Genomic DNA, 24,265 nt, shown 5'->3' with positions numbered 1-24,265 from the left:
AAACGACACGCAGCGCGGGCCCTTTGCCCGCTCCATTGGAATTCCCAGCTCCGTTGGAATTCCCAACAATAAAACGCCGGGCCCGCCCCGGCACCGGCGGCGCGACGCTGCTGGGCAGGCGCGGGCGGCGCGACTTACGGCCGTGCCGTAAAGCGTCTGGGCCGGGCGCGATCGCCGCTGGCGCCCTTGGGAAGGGCGAGGCCATGAGCGGGAACGGGGGCACCAAGGCCCTGGAGCTGCTGCGCTCGCTGCCCAGGGTCTGCCTGGCCAACCTGAGGCCCAACCCCGGCTCCCGAAAGCGGGTGAGTGCCTGCAGCTTGGCGGGCGGCGCGCCCCACCCCGGTGCGGTTCGCCTCCGGGAATGTGGGAAGGACAGACAGATGGAGCGAAGTGGAAAGGCGAATGAGCGGGTGGCGCTGCTGTGTGTGCTGACCCTGCCCCAGCCCTTGCATGCCTTGTGTGTATGGCCATCCCCACAGGCTGATGAGCGGTGCTGGATAAACCTCGGGGCCGTCGCTGGGAACGGGTGGAAACAGTGAAAGGTCCTTAACACCACACTGCACGTGGGATGGGGTAATGCCTTTGGAAGGGGAAGGTTAGAAAGCTTACAGAGAAACGGAATGTGATGTCAGATGGCACTCTGGTTAATACTGCTTTCTCGAAAACAAGACTAAATGTTGACTTCCCTGTCTCCTTATAAAATCGTAGAGAAATGAAGAAAGGAAACCAGGAAGAAACCCTCCTGGTTTTGGAGGAATAGCAGTGAACAGGGGGATGAGGTTCAAGGGCTAAAACCATAGGAATGGAGAACTGACAGGGAGAACCAAGCAGCATGCTCCTGTAAGTGCTCAGGACTCCCTGGAGCTGCTAAATAGTAGAGAATTCAAGCGCAGTCTTGTGCTAGACTCAACCATCCCTGTTACCAAAAGAAACTGGCTTGTCCCCAGACTGTTTGTGGTGCCTGCCTAGAGCTGTGCTCTGCAAAAATCACATTAACTGCTTTTCCATTTTTCCCCTCAGAAAGGATCTATCTCTTCATTTTTCTCAAGAATCAACATTTTGTTCAGTTGTTTATATCTCTGAAATCTTACATTTGATAACTACTTCTCTCTGAAGTAGTTGACCAAATGTATCATTGATTGTTTTCTAGGAAAGAAGACGTGGCCGTGGAAGATATGGAGGTAGGAAGTGTGGCCGGGGTCACAAAGGAGAAAGACAAAGAGGAAATCGCCCCCGATTAGGCTTTGAGGGTGGTCAAACTCCGTTTTACCTGGTCATACCAAAATATGGGTTTAATGAGGGACATAGGTAAGTTTCCTCACATTTACTTTGAAATTAATCATTGTCTTCTTTTCTTGATCTTTCCCATGAAGCCAGAATTTAATATACCAGAGCAGGCCTAACTGAAAAGGCTGAGTTTTTATATCTGGTCTTGAAGACTTCTGTGCCCATACAATGTTGTCACAGGCAGTAGTAACAAAAAGATACCACATCTGTCCCACAGTTCAGTTTTGAAAAGGATAATGTGTATTTGTGAGTTGTTCAACTTGCAGTTTGATTTCATGTTCCATTTGCTGATATAATTTCATCAAATAACTGTGTATTTTTACATTTCAATTCCTTATGCATGCAGTAGAACTTGCTAGTAGAACCTGTCCTGGTATTTAAAGGTTTTCTCTGAGCTTAATAGTTTTGAAGTGTGATTCAAATTCTGTTTCCAGGTACTGTCATCTCCTCCTGTTTGGTTGGATTATTATAAAAGTAAACAATTATAAAAGTAAACACTTTCAGTAGCTGGACACAGAGTGTAGATCCACAGTCCTACAAAGGAAATGCTGCAGAATGCAGACATTGAGCTTCTTATGTTAGCAGTGGTCACAAATTCATGAATAACTAACTGCAAAAATTGAAGCTGCTGCAATGACAAGGAATTATAATCTTTCTGTTTTTAACCACATCGGACATCATGTGGAAACAAAAAAAGTACTCCATAGTTTCAGTGGTGTTTGCAAAATTTCAGTGTCAGGCTGTTGTAGATGTTTCTGTAGGGAACATGGCAACTGCACTCGAGAGATGCTGTTGGGGCACACTGAACAACGTTTCTGCCTGTTTACCTTCACCTCACTCCTCTCTCTGTCTGCAGTGGTCTTGCTTCACTTGTTGAGCTTTTGCTCTGTTAGGAGCTGTCTGACAGCATAAATTCTGTTGCTTACCTTTCTTGTGGAGCCTGGCAGTGACCGAGATGAGCCGCTTCCCAGTTTTTCCGCTGCCACTCACAGATTTCCAATGGCAGCAGTCAAACCAATTGTAGGAGAAAGTTTTGAGAACCAGCATAAGTGGTGTGCAGCAGGCATAGTCACCAGCACGGGGAGAACTGTTGTAGGGATTGATACATCTGGTAAAGTTGGAACTGAAGGAAACATAAAAGTAGGTTCTGCTGAAGCCGATGGCTATTGACAGGAGTTCCAGCTCCCTTTGGGGATATGGGTTAATTGCATATTTTCTCAATGTTTCTCTTCCTTGGTGGGGTTTTGAGGAAGGGTCCATTTAGTACTTCTGAAATGATGGGTACAGTGGTAATGGACTAAAAAATCTTGCTGGATATAAGCTATGCAGGAGCACATACGGTGTTTGGCTGATAGTCTTTGACTAAATTTGTGTGGGAAAAGAGGGGATGTTTGTTTTTTTGGCTGTCTATCATGAAGCTCTTAAGTTGGATTCACTTTGAAGCTGGGTAGTTATTTACAGTCTTGTTAGCTTATCAAGAAATGGTGGCACTTTAATTTCTTAGGACTTTTGCTTCCTTAGACCAGTCAGCAGACAGAGGTATTACTGAGTAAACTGAAGTTGGCAACAACAGAATGATGAATATCACATTGGAGATGGGAGTGTGTGAGCAAACCTGAAGGCACAGTGGAGTCTTGGATTGTAACTAGGGTTTGTATTTGCAGTAAATTAAAATTTTTACTTATAGATGGGAGTATTTTAAACATTTACTTGGTAGTTTGAGGAGTAGGTAGAAACGTACCAGTTGACCAGTTGCTATTAAAGCTTCATAACTGTACGTTTCTCATTGTTTTGTTTGAGTTGATTTTTGTTTTTTTTCTTCTCTCCCCAGCCTCAGACGTCAGTATCAACCACTCAGTCTTCAGAGGCTGCAGTACCTGATTGATTTGGGTAGAGTTGACCCCACACAACCAATTGACTTAACACAGCTCATCAATGCCAGAGGTGTAACAGTGCAACCTCTCAAGAGGGATTACGGTGTCCAGCTGGTGGAGGAGGTAGGCATTACAACACAGCTATTACTTCAGGCTTTCAAGTTTTCCACCCCAGGTTGTCAGATTGTCGTACCATGTTGTGGAAGCATCTTTGCTTTTCCGAATTAGTTTCCTGCGGAATTTTTGTGGATAATAAATCCACTAGAGGGCACTGTATGTCAGCAAAAAAAACACCAGGGGATTTCATTACCTGATATGCTGCAAAACAAGAGATAAGGAACATGTAACAAAAGGTTGAACAAGTATTTTACAACAGAAGACTAAAATCTACCAAAAGAAATGTATAAATATTTTGGAAAGGCAAAATTGTTTTCATTCAACCCAGGTGACTGAATGAGAGTAATTTGGTTACGCATCTTGGTGCAGGGAGCTGCAAATTCTAATATTTTGAAGGATTTAATGTTTCTTAAAACTTTTTAGAGAAGAATAAGTGTATGTCTTAAAATACTCATTTTGATTTTTGTCTAATATGTGTTGAAATTTACAGGGAGCTGATATTTTTTCAGCAAAAGTAAATATTGAAGTGCAGAGGGCATCTGAGTTAGCAATTGCAGCCATAGAAAAAAACGGAGGTGTTGTGACAACATCGTTCTATGACCCAAGGAGTTTGGGTAAGAATTTCTTTTAATTTCTGCCTTTTTTTTTTTTTTTTTCCCTCTTTGAGTGTGCAAAGATTAAATGATCCAAATCAAAGTTTCAAACACAGTTCTTAATAGAAAGTAATCATCATCTTCTTCTATTCTAAAAGTTGCAAAAACACAGAGTTGCACAAATATTTGTAGAATCACAGAATGGTTTGGATTGTGAAGGACCTTAAAGATCATCTAGTCCCAACCCCCAATAAATGGTAATGCATCCTCAAACTTGCTTTTTTAAACCATTCACCTGTTTAGTCCTTGCAGTGTTAGCAGTTCATTACCAATCAACCAGCTAAAGAAATCTGAGTAGCTTTGTAAACAGAAGAAGTAATAACATTGTTTCTCAGCTTTTTGTCTTCTGTTTCACATATCTGGTAACACTAAGAAAATTCAGGAAAAAATAGATTTAAAAACTGGTGTGGATACTTATAATTTTTAATTTAAAATGCTTTTCCAGTTAAAGTGAGGAAGTAAGTTACAGAGGCTCAGAATCGTTCCAGTTAGAATGGCTATTGTTTTCAGAACACTTTCACTGAAGAATGAGGCTTTGCTTTGCTTGAGGCTGCATCCTGCCTGACATTCATTCATGCAGTTTTTATTGACAATAATGGAGCTTTCATGTGTGAATGAGGCTGGGAAGAAGAGGAATAGACATTTTTAGTCTGCAAAATATCACCCTGGAGTGATACAAGTTCTTTTTATTTCCAATCCAGAAAATAAACAAAATAATGAGGTTAAAAGGTCCTGAAATATAATTTGCCAAAATCAGTAAAACTTGAGGAGGAGAGGACAGTAGGACTAAATAGGTACATGTGCATTTGATACTTTATTTAAAATACTTATAGAAGCACTACATTTGACACTTGTTGGTACAACGTGTAAATCACCATGCAAAAGCATTGCTTCAAACCTGGAAATAGTCCTTTAAGTAAATGGTAGCATCCAGATTAGTTTTGCTTACCTTTCTAAAGTAGGCATTCTTAATGTATTAGAAGTAATGACTCATCCAGATTGACACTGTAAGTACAAATTAAAACAGAGTTGTTTATTTGGTTTAAGTGAAACTCACAAATCACTGTCTCATTCTGAACAAGAATATTCTTGAGATTTGTTTTTTTGCTTGATACTTTTTAATAAGAGCTTAATAATCTATTTAGTACAAAATAAGGAGGTGTCATTCAATGTTTTTAAATACGTATTATAAAGTATAGTAACTAATTTTCTCTCGTGTTCGCCCACAGGAATTTTGTGTAAGCCAGTACTGTTTTTCCTGCGTGGCCAGCCTATTCCAAAGCGAATGCTTCCACCTGAAGACCTAGTCCGTTACTACACAGACGCCAGGAACCGGGGGTACCTGGCAGATCCATCTAAGGTCGCGGAAGCCAGGCTTGAGCTTGCCAAGAAATACGGCTACGTCTTACCAGACATAACCAAGGATGAACTGTTTAAGATGTTGAGCGCGCGCAAGGATCCTAGACAGATATTTTTTGGTCTTGCTCCAGGGTGGATTGTAAACCTGGCAGACAAGAAAATTCTAAAACCAACTGATGAGAGTCTGTTGGAATACTATAGCACATGAATTCAGGACTGGAGACAACTGCAGGTGTACAGGAAACATCTGGGTATGAAATAATGGATAGAAGTGGTGTGTTGTTTGTTTGTTTGTAAGACTTCTATTATACTAGACAAAACACAAATTTTTGTTCATGTAATCTTCTGTTGTAGCTCTCAGCTCTTTTATTGTCATAATACAGTGTATCAAAAGTCTTAAAATTGAAAGCAATACAGAGTCTGACATAAAGTGTGAGTTTGGGCACTTTCTCTTGTGATGGTTTACCGGTGTTTCTTTCAGACAGAAGGTTTTGATATTGCATTGGTTTCAGAGGATAATTCCAAAGTGTAGTTTGGCCTAATAATTAGTTTGTATTTCCCTCTTCAATTTAAAATTGGAAATATGTACAAAACTAATACTAGTTTTACAATAATATTGCATAAAATTATAAGTTTTAGGAAATGTATCTTGACTACCTCTCAGAGGCAAACCATCTGTTTTTGGTTGGGGAAAAATGAAAACAGCAAGAAATAACAAAGTTCAAAAGATTTCATTAACCTCTCCAACTCCATAGCTGTGTTTTGGATTTTGCCATCAATAGCATTAGAGCTTGAGAGGTCTTGACTTTTGTCCTATTTCTCCATACACAATTGAGAAAGACAGGGTGTGCAGTTTGAAGTAACTTTCTATCTAAACTTAGCAGGGGGAAAGATTGCTATCTTACATCAATGGCTTTTATTATTCAAACAGAATTTAAAACTTGTCCAGACAGAACTGTAATGTCAGTAATAAATTACCTAGGAGAATCCAGAGTCGGTGAATGACAGTGGCTGTAGATTATGAAGGATGGGGATGTGATGGACAAAGTACACAGTTAGGATTCAGTTTTCAGCTTGGTCACAGTTTGCATCTGTGACAGTGGACAAATGAATTTAAATGTTGTGAGAAGTTATGAACAAATTGTTTTTTATGAAAAGCAGTGTTTTGATCACACCAACTTGGTACAGTCTTGAACAATATTTTCCAACAAACATTTGTTCTATCCATCTCTCCAGAATATTGCATTGTTGCTATGCAAGAGTATTTTGGTTTTAATGCAGAAGCTTAGGTAGTATTGGGCATTTGGGATGATGAGCCAGGCAGCAAAGAAAGACGAGAGAGGAGACTGAGTTAATCTGTCAGAACTTGCTCTGATTCCTTGGAAGTTAATGAGCTGCTTCACAATTACGTGGTTTAGTGGAAGCTGAATTTGGCTTTAAAACAGGGATAATTTGGTTATTAGAATGCAGGAAACAGTCCAGGAGACTAGAACACGAGAAGTTGTCTTGCTTTCCAATTTTCACGTGCCTTTGCAAATGCTACTTAGAGTTTCCTGTAGCTGCCAAACCATCCTATTTCATAGAGGAAGTCCTCTATGTACCAGAATCTCCTGTTTCTCCCGTATAACACCTGTATTTTGCGGCGATGCCTCAGTGGGGGAGGATTTAAAAACAGTTTTCTTTTTCTTTCAGAGAATAAAAAGAAGCAGATGAATTTTTGTTGGTGTCTGTCAACCAGCCCAGATTTTTCCTTCACTCAACAACCTGCCTTGTCAATTAATATGAACATCTGTAATCACAAAACAAAATAAAACAAGTCTTCTATTCTCATTCTGATTAAATAACCTGAAATCAAGAGATTAAGAATAGAGAGTCATTAATTTTTGACAATTTGCTCTTCAACTTCTATTGTCCATTGTTAATGTGTGTTGGATGCTGTCAGTAATGGTCGTTCTCCTGACTTGTGGTTTAAGTGTAGTTGAAACAGAGCAAAACAACAGCAATATATAATTGGATTATGAATAGCAGGAATTTGATTTTAGTGGCATTAACATCCATATTTTATAAGGTGCCCAGCAGTTTTTTGGCACGTCAAGAATAATACTGTGTGCCAAAAAAAGTACAGTTGGTGTTAAGTTGAATGTGAAGTAAATAACTTTCTCACTTTAGATGTATCCTGTCCTGCATCCTGATGATTGTTTGGAACCTTAAATGACAAGCAATACTTTTTTTTTTTTTAAAACTTTTTTGAAACTTTTTTAAAACTTTTTTGTTATTACAATAACTTTACAATAACAATATTACTACTGCCTCCATTTGGGAAGGAGTTGGAGGGGGGAAGAGTATTTATTGCCTTCCCTTATTTGTGCCATAATGTTTCTGTTTTTATGAATCAATTCACAATTGTATTTTGTGGAGGTGGTGGTACTCAACAGGAAAGCTGCTTAACTGGAAGTGAAGAAGGAAGTTAGTCATATTAGTGAAGACCAGAAGACAAAAGTGTTTATGTATCATTGTGTATTTTGGGGAGGAGAAGACTGGGGAAAGGCAAGTTTGTTTCCATTCCTGCTCTTTGTATTAAAATGAACAAATTGCTCTCAGCAATTTTTTTTCTAAGTCAACTTCTCTGATACACACACGCGTGCACGCGCTGGTTTCTCTGGGTCTCTAAATGGTTTTCAGGTGAAAGGGTAACTTGGATAAAATGATAACAGTGAAAGAAAGAATGAAAACAGGAAACAGATGTCTGGTGACGTCGAGGGATTGGATAGCACTTATTCAGTGAACGATGTCTTAGTCACAAGGCAGCTGTATCCTGGCTCTGATACTATAACGCTACAAATACCTTGGAGCCAAAACAGCCACGTTCCACCAAATCCGGTCATTCTACTTCATAAAGGTGATCTTTTATCATCTTATAATTGGAGAGGGCAAAAAAGGGCTGTATGTTCCTTTATTTAAAATACGCAATGCTTGTCTTTTTTTCTCACTTCTGTTTACAGTAGCCGGTATTTCATATCAGTTGTTTGGATTTTTATTTACTAGTGAAAAAAGTGACAAGGCTATAGAGGATTTCCTGTTCTTTTTATCTCATCGGGAACAAAAGTCTCCTAGCAACTGAATACAGAATTATCAAAAGCACAAGTAGGTTATTGACAAGGTTTCTAATAAATCCATCACAAACAGCCTTCCGATGGACTGTTGTTTATATGAGGGTCAGGCTCACTGGTGCAAGACTCTTAAGCCAACACTGGCATCTAAAGCCGTTCTCTTTACTTAGCAATATGGACTATGTTTTCATGTTTGCAAGATAAATGATTGCCTTGGATATCCTGTTTTGATAGGGGTTTTTCATGTGCAACAGTATGTTACACAGCAAGAAGCACCCAATCTGCTGTAGCCGGAAAAGCATTATCAGGTAGCTGAGGAAAAGAAACTTATTTGTGTCACTGAGTGCTGAAAGCTGTGTCAATTTTTATCAGCAACATCATACTTTGAAACGGTTCCTTGATAAAACCAATTACCTATGTTCAACTGCAATCAGAATAAAGGCCTCCAAACAAGTACGTGCCTTGTTTTATACTGTGATAATTAGAAATCACCCATTTCTTAGGAGAGAAACTCTACCACCTGCAGCCAGTCAATACTGTAATTACAGGTGGCTGACTGCAGACTCAGAGTAAATTAAAATATATATATGTGTTTTCCCTTTTGCTCATATGTGCAGTAATGACATGCTGGCTTCATTGTACTTTATGTTTAGCAATCAAAAGTTGACTCTACCATCCACTGATTTCCAAAAAAGAATAAATTAATAAATCAGTGGCCCTGCTCTGAATCTTCACTGGCAGTGTGCCAACATTGTTTTGACATAGAAGCATAATTGATGTTGGTGCTCCAGGAAGTCATATAAAGGTGATCAATTATGAAGATAGCTTCCCATTACAATTTTATTATTTTCTATTATTCTGTTATTTCTCTTTTCTATTATTTTCTATATTAAAATTTTAAATGCTAAAGCAAAATGAATTTTGCACTGTTGAACATCACAAGTTCTCTAAATAATTTGAAATAGTTGCACAAGTCCCATATTTTAAATATTTGTTACATTTACGTATCTCTGAAATAAGAAAGATATTCTGTCTATTCAAAATGTCCAGTTTAATATTCCATATGCAGCTTTATTTTTAAAAATTTTCTGGTATTTGACCAGATGGGACTAGTTTTACATAACTCACAGTCTGTACTTCTGTTTATTGTTATGGTTTAGTCTATGAAAAGATGTAGTTAGAGGTCCAAAGTTCTTGCCTATTAGAGGAAAATTATTCACTTTTTAAGCTCCTTTATCTCCCAGCCCAGGTGACTCATCTTGGTCTTTTTTAACAGAAATATATGGCATTGTCTAAAGAAGTGTGGTTTCTCAATGGAAGCAAGCTGTCCTCACATCTATTCTGTCTGCTCTGCTTAATATTACCTCTCATGCATCTGCATCTTCCCAAGGTCCCTTCTCACCTCTCCTGTTGTAGTGGTGGGAACTACAGGGCTTGATCATTCTCACAGTGTCATCCTGTCTGGCCCACTCTGGGTTTGAAAATCTGGTTGTTTTATGTGCCTCTGGAGCAGGAAAAGTGTTGATCATTCCTGCATCTGTTTATATGAGAGGGTTTTTCGTGGCTCGCGTTTCCTGGACTGGTGTTGCTTTTGTTGTTAAAAATGTCAACAGCAATGTTGTTTACTCGTTAACCTTGTAGATTCCAAGACACATGCAGAGCAGCTTGGAGGGCCCTTTGAGCAATGGATTTAGCATTTGTCAGAGTCACTGAACACTCCTAGAAGAGTGCCTCTGCACTTAATTCAGAATTGCACAATAGATACAAATCTGAACAGATGAGCAATTTTACATTCAATGCACCAATGCCCAAATCAGCCTCTCCTTGTACTTTTCTCCAGCCTCTGTAAGAGTCATTCTGTCTCCTGGTAGGATTGTCCTATCTGTGCTTTAATCTATTAATAAGGACAGGTTAGTCCATATTTACCCTGAAAGCCTGCTGTTTCTTGATGTTAATATTTTTATTGCTATTCCTTGGGCAGATAATGACAGCCAGAAGTTTGTGGACGTAGAGCAGTCTATGAGTAATAAGTTGATGTGTAAACTAGTTCTCTAGGGATTTTTGTAAGGCTGATGTAGCTTGCTCCCAGTGTGCAGTACCTTAAGAAAATAAATTCATTTGATATCTGACGAGGGAGATGCTTTTTTTTCTGTGTTCAGAGCTTTGAAAATTGGAACCCAAGTTCCCTATAAAGTTAGTATAGTGAGGTATTGCCTTAATTTCAAAATTAATACTAGTCTAAGTTTACATTGTTCCCATGTAGACAGTAGCTTAAGCTCCTTTTATAGGCAGTAGTAATGTGATTGATCCAGTCAGTGGAGCCTGGAGAATCACTGCGCTTCGCTTGGAGCAGACATCCGAGCAATTGTATTACATGCTGGGCTCCACTGACTGTGACCGTAGTTGTCACATACAGCACTTTTGCATGCACCCAAAACTCAAGCATCTGGAGCTGAATCCCACTCTGTGTTTTCAGTGACCCAAGATGTTTGAGGTTAATGGGTGGAAGTTCTCCTCAGGATCCACATACACCGAGGAAATTGTGAAGCCTGATGTATTAGGTTGTATTTGTCTTTGAAAAAAAGGATGATTTTTTAAATTATTTAATAAAAACCCACACAGGTTAGAGGATGTTGGTGCCATGAGAGGTGAGATGCTGGCAATCAGACTGTTGTTTTACCACTATTGGAGACAGCAGCTTTTCTAGGAAATAGAAATTGATGACATCCCCACCCTCTGACTTTCAAGGTGGGTGACTCCCAGTTTCCAGACCTGCACTGATATTGGCACTCAAAATTTGCCTGCCTACCTTCTTTGGCCCTTGTGTAATACATGGCTGATGTTTGTGCTAGTTCTAATGTATATGTTTCCTCTGTAAGGGAAAATGGAAATTAAACTCATCTCCATTTGCAAAAGAAAAAATGGAAGAGGAGAATGGTGCCTCAAGTTGTCTGCTTCAGCAAGTGGTGCTGCTAATGGTTAGAGGAGGTGACTGGGATGTTTAAACACAGATATTGTGTCATTGCTATTTGAGAAGATGCAGTCCGGTGTGTCTCATAGGCTACCCTGTACAACTACTGTGTGGCTTGTAGTGTTTGTGTACAACTTCTGCAGATTTGAACTTGTCATTTCTCGGGTTTTCAATGGTTTCTGGGTCCCTGAAACCTCATAGGTGTGCTTGCTTTTTGTGCACAGGCAATCATTTATCCCCTCTTTTTCTTTTTTCTTCTTTTTTTCTTGGCAAGCCAATCGCACTAATCACAGCAGGCAGTCTGGGTATGGGTCGTGTACGAGGCTTGAGACTGTTCCAGGCAAAATATTATTCTACTGGTTTTATGTTGGACTTGGCTGATGTGGCATTGCTGCCACCCTGACTGCTAGGTAAAATGTCTGGGCTAATTGTGACTTTGTTGTTGGGGTTTGTTGTTACTGTTGGTTTTGGAAGGCTTCAGTCCTTCCAGGTTCATCATTAAAGACAGGTGTTTACTATGGAATGATCATAAAATTAATTACCATAGCAAGGATGTGATCATGTTTCAAAATTCTACCTGGGTCAGTTTTTCTACACTCGTTTGTATGTATCTGAGGGGATTGAAGCACTGGGATGCTTTCATTTTGTCTTTGATGTGGGAAAGCTGATCTGTCCTTTAAGAGAACCTAAGGTGAAAATGGAAGATAAGAAGCTGTCGAGTCATTTTTGCTGCATCCTGTGAAAAGTGCATGTTTTCCCGATTCCAACTGTTGCTCTTGGCTGAGTTAGATGACTTTGCTTACAGCCTATTGGAAATGGCAATGGCAGCAGACCACCATGAGCACTGACACACAGCTATGGTACTGTTGCTGGCCTGAGCAAAAGAAAAGATAGTCTTGCTGACTTGGGAACATGAGAATCAATGTATGAAAGTCTGAGGAGATTCCAAAATCAGAAACATGCATATTCTTAAAATGCCACTGAAACTCTGTTGCATGTTTAATTACTCTTTGCTTTTGCTGACTGTAGTGTTATGAACTGTAAGCATTCAAGAAGTTATTTAAAGAACACATTTTAGGTTTTCTTTGTTGTCCTTAGAGTTTTCAGCCCTGCAGGGATCTAGTTTCCAAGCATTGTTCCTGTATCCAGCAAGGCTAGAAGCAAATTTAAGAAGTGGGAGCCAGCATTTTCATGTGATGGCATTATTCCAGGAACTGGTGCTTTAGGAATAACAGTAAATATTGTGAGGCTTGCAAAACAGTTACTGATTCATTGCTTATACCCTACTGGCTTTTGCATTGTCTGTGAGCATAACTCCTCTGCTGTTCTCTGCAGTTGACCTCACACACCTCCTCAGCATGAAAGAAACTTGTCGTTGTTTCCAGCATCCAAATCTGAGGGTGACAAATACGGTATTACCAGGTACATAAGCATCCCGCACAAATATCCTCCTCCTCTGCTCCTCTCTTCTAATTCCAAGACTGCTACGGTCATTTGTAGTGCTGAGAGTTGTGTCTGCTTACTGGGGACGGGGAGAAGGTCTGGTGTCCTTCTGGTACAGGCAAGGCTGACACCTAGTGACCAGACACATCTATTCCTATGGGAATTCACTGAATTCTAGTTCAGTCACTATTCAGTCTTAGAATTTTAAGTCCGGAAGGCTTAAACTGAAGTGTTCAAAGTGAATAGTTAGTTTATTTCATCATCACTTTTGGCCTTGTTTTCATTATTTCTAGTGTACTCTTCTAAAGGTGGGGTTCAGGTACCTTGCAAGCTCATTCACAGTTTATGTTGGAGCTTAATGAAGGTTTTACACAAAGTTTCCTGGGAGTTGGGCATAACAGCTGCTCTGAGCAAACTGAGGAGGCTGGTAGCAATCAACAGTAAGTTCAGAATATGGTCCTTTTGTGGTTTTTCCTTAATAAAATCACAGCTGATCATGGTGTTGGTATTATTTTTTTGCTCACTCTCTGTTAAAGAATCCAAAATCAAATATAATTGGATATTCTCTGAGTTGCAGAATTTTCTCTCTACAGTTCTCTGCTGACCAGAGGTAGCATCTTAAAATGATGCTGTCCTGGAAAGCACTACCTCTTTCATCATCATTGCAGATCCTGCTGGAAATGCTCTGAGTTCTAGGCCTTAGCAAACTGTACACCAAAGAGGAAGAGTAAAACTTAGCTAAAGTTTTCCTTAGCTAAGGGTTCTTCCAGAACACTTCTGCCTTTTCTTTAGTTATGTTGATTAACATTTCAAGAGTATAACATATTTCTCAGAATTGTCTGGGACCTTTATCAAAAGCAGTAACCATATAAATTTAGGGAAACAGCCCCTCCAGTGTGAATCAAGCAGTCATCTCCTTGCAAGTCCAAGTGCTGACTCCAAAAGTAGACTTCAGAGGTTCCCCATTATAATAGGTTTCATATAAAACCCTAAAAAAGGCTTCTTGGAGCAGTCCTTGCAACTGGAGGAATTTTTCATCTTCTAAATGTCTCATCATTTAAATGTTTCTCCAGGTGTTGGAAATAAGGGTGATACAGTATGACTATTTGCTACTAGCACTGTGTTTGACTCAACAAAAGAATCAGAGCTCAGTGTTTTTCTGTGGCTGAAAGGAAACTTTGATTCTTCCTGAATGAAATAACTAGGAACTTGCACAAGCCCTGTGTTGTTGAACGGAAAAGGCAAGCTTTTTTTCCTTCAGATAATCTTTTATATCTGACTCAGAACTTTACGTATGGCTCTCATTCTGTATCTGCCACATGTTTCTAATTAGCCCGTGAAAAAATAAAGCTGTATTTTAAAATCCACTGATTTTTCTTCTGCTAACCATTGCTGATAGGGTGCACCTCTGGAGAGAGGGGCTAACAAATTCCTAAGGCAGAAATATCCTTTTTTTTTTTTTTTTTAATGCAGGGTAGTCTGCATCATCATGGCCGATTTTTTCCATTGTCACAGCTTTCACAGTTTTGTTCCGAGGCTGCAAGGGCACCACCAAACCTGACCATCCTGCCTGACTCACCATCCAGTGCCTTCTTCCCATCTCCAGGGAGGTGCCCCAGTGCAGTGGAACAGGATGGGATGCCCTGCTATCCCTTCACAGTGCCACAACAGTAGGAATGAGAACAGCAAAACTGCCCAAACATCCACATACATGGAAGTTCTTTTTCCCTGGCTGAAAACTGATGGTGCAATTCTGTGTCTCAAAACCATCACCCAGTAATATTTGCCTGAAGAGAAAGCTGTGTTTTTCCACTCATGTTTGCAGCCATTCTTGGTGTCTCTCACAAACAAGATTATAGGGTAGTTTACTTGCATAGTCAATCTGAATAATTTACAAAACATGACTTCTAAACTTAATTTACACTGAAAAGCTAATGATCAGTCACAGAATGAACAGAGTCACAGAACAGGTAAATGTGACTTTGACCAGGTGTAAGTAATAGACTTCAAATTATTAATTTTGAAAGAAAAATGTTGGGAACCCTGAGGGCCTTGAATGGGATCTTTAAGTTTATGAGGAATGTTGTATATAATTGTACCCTTTGTTTTTTTCCTTTTTTTTTTCCTTTTTTTTTTTTAACGTAATGGGAGTTTTATTAATTGGTCAGATTAAGCCAATTGTTTTCATTATTTCAGAGCCCAAGTGCAGGATTCCTGCCTTTGTTCAAAGCAAAGGGGGAAAATAAAGGTCTCTAGTATCAAAGAAGTAGGCACAAAAAAACCAGGGCATCTGTTACAGATCCAGCTCTAGGTGCTGGTAGTTGTCACCTCTGGAAAAGCGTCAGAGAGCATCAGGCAGGTTGTATAGTCTTTGTCAGTCCTGTTGTCAGTGCTGTTTCACATGCACTAGTAGCAGTAATACCCACGTAGCAGGTGCCCTAGGGTGGAGCTAGGTCCAGATACCTGCTCCAAAATAACACGTGGTGTGAAACTTCAGCAGTGCAGGCAGAGCCAAGGGAAATCACTCAGGGCAAGCCCCGGTGCTCAAAACTCCCCCTGAAACCTCTCTCATGTGGTGGCTACAGCCCTCTAGCCACGTACCAGCCTGGGGAAGGCAGCATACAGAGAGCCCTGTGACCCAGGCAGGTGCTTGCACAGTCACTCCAGCACTGTGACCTTCATGGGGAATAGCTTGTGTTTCCCTCCCCTGGATCATTGGGTTGCAGCTGAGTTGGAAGCTGAAGAGGCAACCTACCTCCTGGTCTAATGCAGTGGTTTGGAAGGGTTGTTTTCTCCTCTGACAGAGCTCATCTGGAAGGCTCCACTGTCACCTGCTACACGGCAATGCAGGAAGAATTGTAGTTCCTTTCTTTGCATAATGGCAAATCCAGTCAGAATCTTTCAGACTCATGTGCCTTTGTCAGAACTTTGCACACAGTTATGTAGGAACCAACAAGTAAGGCAGGTAGTTCTGTGGCTCTTCTGGTTGCATTGCATCCAAACCCACTAAGAGCTTTAGTGATACTTCTGACTATCTAAAGAGTCAGGGCACTTATACATATACTTCCCTTTTACATAATAAGCTTTACTACCACTTCACTTGGATTTTACCTGTATTTTATTCGTAATGCAACTGAATTCATCATACACTTGCAAATATGAAGTACAAAGGGATTTCCTAATTTCATTCACAGCCAAAGTTAAAGTTAAATGAAAGTTAAAGCTCTATGTATCTATTTGATCTTAGTTGTTCTTCTTATGACTCAGGATGTGCCCTCACTGCACGTTCCCTTGAATTTTACAGAGCTGTGTTCTAAAAATACCAATCGACGAAACCTCAGGTAGAAGACTTCACACTGTTGAGATTGTTTGTTTGCTGGGGTTTTTTTCTACATAAACCCACCAGGAAATACATGATTCTACAGTGAAACACTGGTTTAATATCTCTATCCACTAATACTCTTTATCAGAAGAAGTCAACTGTTTGTGGTAATTTCTGCCTGTAGTGTTATTGACTCCTTTTTGAAGCAGGAATTTTTGGAAACTCCTAATTCCACTTTCCTATAAAAGCTTATTGACTAGTCCAAATAAAGACATAATGGTGAAGGATCGGCTTTTGCATTAAGCTACACCATACAGTGTTATTTAAATACTGATGGAACTTTTGCTGAGGAATAAATGAATTTGTATGTCTGACCAACTTATTTGAATTATTAACATGAACAGAAAATGCTTACTAAAATAAATAGGTCAAAGGTCTATTAGGAAAGAAAAAGTTATTATGACATAGAAGACACTTTAAAGTCTATTTAGTTTCCTTAAGATTCAAAGGTTTTCTCTCTTCTCTTGCCCATTTCAACTTCTTCTGTGCCATCTGTCCTAGGATGCTACAGCCTCTGACCACACGAGAGAAATATTTGAGGGTCCCACAGGACACAAGTCATCCTGACTCATGGCACATTTCTGTTCTGATTAACCAATCTGCACTGATTTGTTCAGATCAATTAGATTACATATCTGGGGTTTTTTTCACATCCAATCTGAAAACATATCTCCACCAGTGTCCCTTATTTACTATGAAAACACTGTAGTTTGTTACCCCTTGACTGATAATCAAAATCCTATCAGCAAGCTACTCCCTGGCTGCTACTACATTTTAGTAGAAATCATAATGTACATAAACCACTGATTTCGTCAAACTGCAGCCTGGTGACTGAAAATACACCGTCCCTTCATATAATCCTGGAGAGTTTTCAAGTAAACTTTGACCTGGATGCATGGTAGTCTATAGAATTTCGGGGGGGCTGGTAGTAGTATTCCATTGCTCACAAAGTTTGGGAGGCAGAGATAGAGCAAGAGCTGGCCATGCTGGCGTAGCCACTGCTTCACTAGGCAGCAGAGCTCTCAGCTGCAGGCCCATCTGGAAAGGAGCAGAGATAGGCTTTGGTAGTTAATGCTAGTGCCAGCTGACATTATATGATGGCTTCTTATCACATCCTCATACAGTCAGAAGCTGATTCCCTTAATCGAGTTCAGGGAATGCTACAGGCAAGTTTTCCTGTGTTTTAATCTGATTTCCTAAGGAGAGAAGTGTTATGCAGCAGCACACACTTGCCTGCCTATGTATTCATTTGGCTCCCTTGACATTATTTCTGAAACCTTTTGAATTGTTTCAGCTCTGCCTTACAGAGGAGTGCAAGTGTCAAAGATGGGAAGGTCCCCCAAGCCCTGTGAAGACAAGCAGACAGACTAGGAGAGGAGAATTGTGTGCCCCATAGATGAAGACTTAAATGTGAATTCTTTTCTTATTACTAGACACCAGCAAAGCTCGATCCCAGACTTCAGCTGGAGAAGCCAGGCTTCAACAGGGGTGCTGCTCATAAGTCATGGGTGAGGGCACATGTCTCCTGCCTTTGGCACTGTTGGAAAGATACACACAAAGGTATTGACTGGAGAGGGAAAGGATGAAATCAAATCCACAAAATATCCCGTCAAAACTAAAACAGAAGCATTTTTCAATCACAGAAGTGATAATACTGTTTGTAACACTAGTAAGAACAGTCCTTTCAGTTGTGTGTGATTTATACAAACTTAACAGCCCTTCAAGGCTGGAAAATTCAGAACCGTTACCTTGTATTTTCACGTCAACAGGCCTAAAAATTTCGAAACCATTAAAAGTGTACTCAGCACAAATTCAGCTCTGTAAGTTGAATATTTATATGCTGCTTTGTTCTAGTTTTTTCTCCACTTACACTCTGCTATTTTTTTTTTCACTTGCCACTTCTAAACAAAGGAAACAGATTTTGTTGGTCGGTGTCAGAACCAATAGATGTAAAGCACAAACAATACAGAGAATAAAAAATATTAGGAGCTGTTATCAGCCTAGGAGAAGATTTTCCTTAACAAAATAATTTCCTAAATTTCTGTGAGATGAACATTCATCCTAACTTATGCCATGCATCACTTGGTGGTTACTTTTATTGGTTACTCAGATAACCACAAGGAATAATATTTTGCATAAACTGATTTTGCAGATGTGGATCATTTTCAAATAGCCTAAAAAATATCTATCTTTCTTTCTTTGTTACTAGTCTTCTTTGGGAGAGGAACCAGCTCCTTTTCTGCTCTGCCTGGAACTGGGAGAATGCACCTGGCTATGTGACTTAGAAGAAAAGGAGAAGGTTACGAACTCAGCTGCTCATGGAGCCATCAGGTTCAATGTGTTTCACTGCTCAAGAAAGAGGATGGCTGGTACTTCCTGGCATCTCCCAAGGGGATCTAGCCACCAAAATGTGCTCATTGCTAAAACAACACTACAAGGTGGAGCAGTCAGCTGCCCTGTGAGGGCTGGGGCTGACCAGGCATCTCCTACAGCCACAAAGGCCACGAAAGAAAGGTAGCAGCAACTGTTCTCCAATTTGCTGACACGTTTTTTCATCCCGGTAGGGTTCGTGCCATTGGTGGATATGGTGGCTGATGTGTGTTTCTTTCTGACGCTAATTAACAAAATCCATCGTCCTTGTTTGGGAATGGCAAGTGACAAAACATGCAGAGTGGAGACGGGTACAAAGCTGGGACGAAGCAGGGTAACAAAAATTCAGTTTACAGGGCTTAATTTTTGTTTAATTCACTCGGAATAGCTTTGCCGGTCACGGAGGTAACCTGCAGAGCTTTGAGAGTACAGTAGCATCCGTCGCTATCGGCAGGAGGATGCACACGGAGTTACACAGTGAGGGGGTACACCCATCACCTCCACCGCCTTACAAGACATTACAGTTAAGGCTGAAGTGAGGGGTTGTTTGGGGGTTTTGTTTTGTTTGGTGGGTTTTGTTTGGTTGGTTTTGTTTGTTCTGTCAGAATTAACGTACGAACCCTCGGAAGAAGGACGGGGGAGCGTTGGCCGCTGGGGGGAGATGTTCGCCCGGGCACCCCGGGCCGGGGCGGGCACGGCTGCGAGCGCCGGGCGAGCTGCGGGCTCCCTCTCTCATTTGAGAGAAGAGGTTTCGGGGGGTGCTCCCAAGCAGGAACACTTCGAAATATGTCTTGCACCGCAGCAGGGCGAGCTGTTTAAAACGATGGGAAATGTCCCCAGACGTCTTTTCTTTTTTTTCTTTTTTTTTTTTTTGGTAATGAATTGCTCGTGAAAGCTTTTAACGCTTTCAGTCACGCGTGGAGATTAATGAGGCAACAGCTTTGGGGGGGAAGGAAAAGAGAGTTTTGAAAGATAGTGCTTAGTAAATGGGAAAGGTGCCACTCTATTACCATTACATTTCCTGGTGTTAAAAGCTGCAATCTTTGAGGATATCTGTAAGGCAGAAATGGTAAGATGAATACTCTCATTACACTGAGATAATGAAGTGGTAGTGAACCCTTTAAGATTGCCAGGAAAAGAAGAATTAGCAATACAATAAGCAAAGGTCTCTTGTAAAGACACCTTTTATTTCTCTTAATAGATTTAAAGGGTGATAGAAAGTATTCATTAAGCACCGATGTGTTTGTTTGGACTGGATTTCAAGGGGCCCAGAATTACATGAAGCTACATCACTCTCCTAAGAGCTCCACTGAGCTGCTTGTGAAGTTACTGTTTAGTGGGATTAAACTTATTCCTCTTGCACTCTGCTTACAAATTAAAGAACTGAATGTACGCTGAGATTTGGTCTTCCAGATGGGAAAACAGCACCAAGCAGTCAAATATTGGAATAAGTAGCCTTGGGAAATCAGATGCAATACAAATACACAGTATTTTCATGTTCATTTCCATAACCCAAGTGTTATGGAAAACATCACAAAAAATTTTGTGGTGTGCAGCGCAGTCCGAGTTTGTAACATGGCCCTCTAAATATCCTACAGAAAGGGATACTTTTCACCCTATAATCAAGTAATGTCCCATTCTGTGGACCCAAGCACAAAGTGGTCAGTTTGACAGTCACAGAAAGTGAGAGCAGTGTATTTCTGCTGCGCATATATGTCTGATATAGAAATCTCCTTTCCAGCCTATTATGACTGGATAGCCATAGGAAATATGATGTACTCTGCATTTATGTGATGAGCAATGCCTGAGATTTTTGCTGTAGAGTTCAATACATGCAGTTTATCGTTTCAGAAGGCAGAAGTGATTCCTGAAGTTCCTGTCGTCTCTTTGAAAAAATCAGTCAGAATAAAATGCTGAGCAGACTAATAAAGGACTTCTCCAAGCTGTCCCACTACCTGATGAATTTCTTATGGGTTTGAGGTAAAACTGTAGATCAGAGTATGAAACATAGCCCACAGTAGGAGTTCCCAAATATCAGTGAACCTAGTCTATTAACTAAGCTGAGATATTTCTGTTTAATTTCTCTGTTCAAATGTGGACAAAAACAAAATTCTGTTTATTTCGGACCTGTCCTCAGTGTTTCCACAGGTTTTGCCATACTTCACAATGGATGGAAACTTAGAACAAAAGCACAAGGGCATGTTCAACTACTTCTGAATTTAAACCTTCCTCTATGCAGTCTCTTGTAGCATAAAGAAAATCTGTACCAAGGCAATCTTCCACTTATTTCTTTCATGATCACATGAACGGTAGAGAATGTCCTAAACTTTGTTCCTAACTCCCAGTTTGACAAGGCGTCCAGAGTCAAAATAACCCTGGCCTCATACTTCTTCCTAGAGTCTCCTGCTGAGTGTAAAATATGGCTGTCTTGTGGTTTGAATAAGGCTTTTAATGTGCCATGGGATGTCACGGTCCACAGAAATGGAATACAGTGTTCTGCTTGCAGAGAAGCAGAAAAAAAGCTAACCAAACTGGTTTCTTCCTCCTGAGTACATAGCGACTGACTGGAAATCCAGTCACTGAGACTAAAACTATCAGCCTTGATCACAAAAAAAAAAAAAGTACTTGACAGATGGATTTAGTCTTCCCTCAGCACGAACATCTATTTGCCACTAAAAGTTTGGTGAGTACACTGTGGTTTCATCTCCCAGTGCATCATTAACAGACTGTGGAGTAAGGTGGATGTTATTTCTTTGAATTAATCCCTCAAAGAGGGAATGGTCAGAGCTCTTGTGGAAATCATGCTGCTTTATAGGTTGTATGTGGCTGGGGAAAAAGAAAAGTTTGTCTGATCATATAGAAAAACAACTCTTGATAGCAGGGCTTGGTCCCTCCCCATTGCAATGCTTAAAGCAGCTGAAGTGCTGATTCCCTGGTCCTCACACCTCTGCCTACAGGCACAGACTGCTCTGACCAGGCTGGGCAGTGATTTCTGTGCAAAAGCCAATGAATATAGAAACACTTCAGGAACAGCAAACAAGGAGTGGAATATCAAACATCTCCAGTGTTGCTGAGTATTCTCACAAGTTTCTTTCTGCCTTTTTCTCCTTTCTTCTTCTTGATGTACAAGAGCAAGGACAAGGTGTGAGATAGCTGTGTTCTTTCTATCCAGCCCCTAGAAGGACTCACCTGTGGAAATGGCCCCTAGCTGATGATGAGATTTCAGAAGCAAAATAAATCAAATTTTGCCCCAGTGGACTGGAAGCCTCAGAAAGTGCACGGTGAAGGCCATGGCTGCAGGCTTTGTGCCTAAGTGCTGGAACATGTAGGGAAGTTGGTGAGACTTGGTTGAGCTTATAAGTACCTTTGGAAATCTTTAGTCTCTCTCACTCCACTACCAAGGAGGACCCTTGCATGGTCCTGATGTTGATGGTAATATTACTTTTCATCACTTTTCTACTTTCAAGCCAACACCGAGCTGTATTTTCTCCTAAGCTTTACAGCCCACTTTTTTTCCATGTTGAGCTCAACCAAGGCTAGTCTCCATTTTAATAGATGCATTTTCCACAGGAAATTAATGTATTGTTTCCCCAAAGCTATTTCAGTCAGTAAACTTCACTGCAATCTGCCCAGTTGCACGATATTTTGGTCAGCCAAATGAATCTAGTGCCCCCAACAGTACTGTTAGTAGTGTTAGCCAAGGGAATTTGGTCAGGTTCAGATTTACTACTTGGATCCTCCAAATCTTGCAGCGCTCCACAAAAGATCTGGTGGCAGAATGTGTTTTTTTTCCCAAGGAGACCTGTGTATGGAGAGAGTGGGGTGTTTTCCTAACTGTTGTATTAGTTCTCTGACCACATATGTGCCATGGTACCTATATATACCAAAATATATGGTATATGTGGTAGGTACCAGGACATATGGTATGTACCAGGATATATGGTATATATGGACTGTATGTGTATCATGGCACCTATAGACACCAGGATATGTCGTATTTATGGACTGTATGTGTATGTAGATACCAGCATACTCTGTCTTTGGCTGTGGATTTGTATATATTTTTTAAGACTTTTCAGTCAATACTCTTGGGATTTCTTAAATTAGCATGTAGTAATTTGATTTCTTCCTTTTCTCAGGAGGTATCAATTAAATGGCAGCGGGGGTGCAGCTTTACTTTTAAAGTGGCAAACCTTTGCAAACAACCACGATCCCGTCTCTGAACCATTCTCTGTTGAGATGACAAGTCTCTGGCGGCTGTCAGGTCTGAGTAGGAAATCTCCACAGCGGCGCTGAGAATGTTTATTGTAGGGAGAGAACTTTTGCCCTGTGAAGTCACCTCCTACTAGTCACCAGTAGGTTTCTGATATTCTATCACAGGAAATTCCTGGTGGACCACAAAAGCAATCCCCTGAGTCCAGCTGCTGGCGGGGAGCAGCGGTGCACCACACCGCCAGGCTGAGCCTCAGCCTCCAGTGTGGGGCAGAGCACCTGTGCCCTGCAAAATGCAAACTCTGTGCTCCTCAAACAATGTTAAAATGAACTATACAGGGAGGCAAAGGTCAAGTGAACCATTATTGTGCTGCATTTTATGCAAACAAAAAAAATGTATTAGAGGATGTGCTTTGTATTGTAACAAGGTACTGTAAGATTATATTTAGGCTTCGTGTCTTTGAAGCCCTTGGTAACACAACTGTATAATCACAGCTCTTGATGTTAATGAGGAAGTTATATTATAAGGTACTCTGGGAACAGTGTAGGAAGAATTAATAACCTTTAGGAAAGCCTATAAAACCAGCCCTCAAGACCTGCAATGCTAGCTGTCATAGGTGGATATACACACGTTTCTGCAAAGGAGAAAAAAGAAAAACAGCAATTGACGATCATTTTTCTCACCTTTGAATGCAAAGGCCTTGCTTGTCAGGTGCCAGTCCTTTCACTTGCACAGCTTGGAGGGCACAGCCCTCATTAACACTCCATTTTCCTCTGCTCTTTTGCCATGGTTTCAAGCATTCCATCGCAGTGGCAAGCAGGACAAGATGAACCTTTATCTGCATGAGATACTGCACAACTGGGAAGCAGCCTTGGGAAGGATGAGCACCATGTATGTGGCTGCGTGCTGTAGGGCCATGTGTCCTTTAACTAGAAGGCATCAAAGTCCTCATTTCTATTAAAGATAGGGATGTTGTGAAAACAAAATACTGACAAAAACAAACAAACAAACAAAACCACAAAAAACCCCACACTTCCAGAAAGCTTTTATTAGCCTTTTACCAATACCTGATTTCATTTGTCTGTAACTTCAGGATGTGTAAGCCTTCTGAAAAGGGGTGTCTTTGGGGCTTGAGGGATTTTGTTGCCACACTCTTTGTTTGCTTCACTTCTGAGGTGCTCACCTGTTCACTGACTTTTGCATTACCACATCATCACTGAACAACCTCATCAGGACAATCTGTGCCAGTCTGTGCAGGGGTGAACAGCAAGGAACCAGCACTTTAGGCATCAGCTTCTTTAACCAGAGCAGTGCAGTGGAACAAAACTATGCTTCAAGAGGTTGTGTGGTTTGGGATTTAGGCTGTGGTCCATTTTTTTGAGTTAGTGAGTATGGCTGTCTCCTCCCTTTTCTGCAAAGAACATTTTTGGGAGGGGAAAACTATTTGTGGCTGATTGTGAGCACTGTGCTAATCAGCAGCAGCTGC

At 40.7% G+C, this 24,265-nt stretch overlaps 1 protein-coding gene across 2 annotated transcripts; it reads left to right on the top strand.

The window, feature by feature from the left end:
• The first annotated feature begins 136 nt into the window (after positions 1–136).
• On the top strand, positions 137–8,854 carry MRPL15 (mitochondrial ribosomal protein L15). 2 transcript variants are annotated; one of them, XM_050328475.1, is made up of 6 exons: positions 137–302; positions 1,151–1,308; positions 3,119–3,284; positions 3,769–3,892; positions 5,161–5,541; positions 6,983–8,854. In XM_050328475.1, the coding sequence occupies exons 1-5, from the start codon at positions 204–206 to the stop codon at positions 5,496–5,498; spliced, it is 885 nt and encodes a 294-aa protein (XP_050184432.1). In that variant the 5' UTR covers positions 137–203; the 3' UTR covers positions 5,499–5,541; positions 6,983–8,854. The 2 variants fall into 2 exon arrangements, with proteins under 2 accessions (XP_050184432.1, XP_050184426.1); XM_050328469.1 differs by having other exon boundaries at positions 5,161–8,854.
• Positions 8,855–24,265: the final 15,411 nt, after the last annotated feature.

This window comes from Myiozetetes cayanensis, unplaced genomic scaffold (assembly GCF_022539395.1).
Source record: "Myiozetetes cayanensis isolate MyiCay16 unplaced genomic scaffold, myiCay2020 scf1, whole genome shotgun sequence".
In the NCBI taxonomy this organism is placed as follows: domain Eukaryota; kingdom Metazoa; phylum Chordata; class Aves; order Passeriformes; family Tyrannidae; genus Myiozetetes; species Myiozetetes cayanensis.
This window is presented reverse-complemented; position numbering and strand designations above follow the sequence as displayed.

Coding starts and splice junctions, on each gene's coding strand:
- MRPL15 (XM_050328475.1), top strand. CDS start 204: ATGAGCGGGAACGGGGGCACCAAGGCCCTGGAGCTGCTGCGCTCGCTG. Junction 303..1,150: donor ACCCCGGCTCCCGAAAGCGG/GTGAGTGCCTGC, acceptor ATTGTTTTCTAG/GAAAGAAGACGTGGCCGTGG. Junction 3,893..5,160: donor CTATGACCCAAGGAGTTTGG/GTAAGAATTTCT, acceptor GTTCGCCCACAG/GAATTTTGTGTAAGCCAGTA.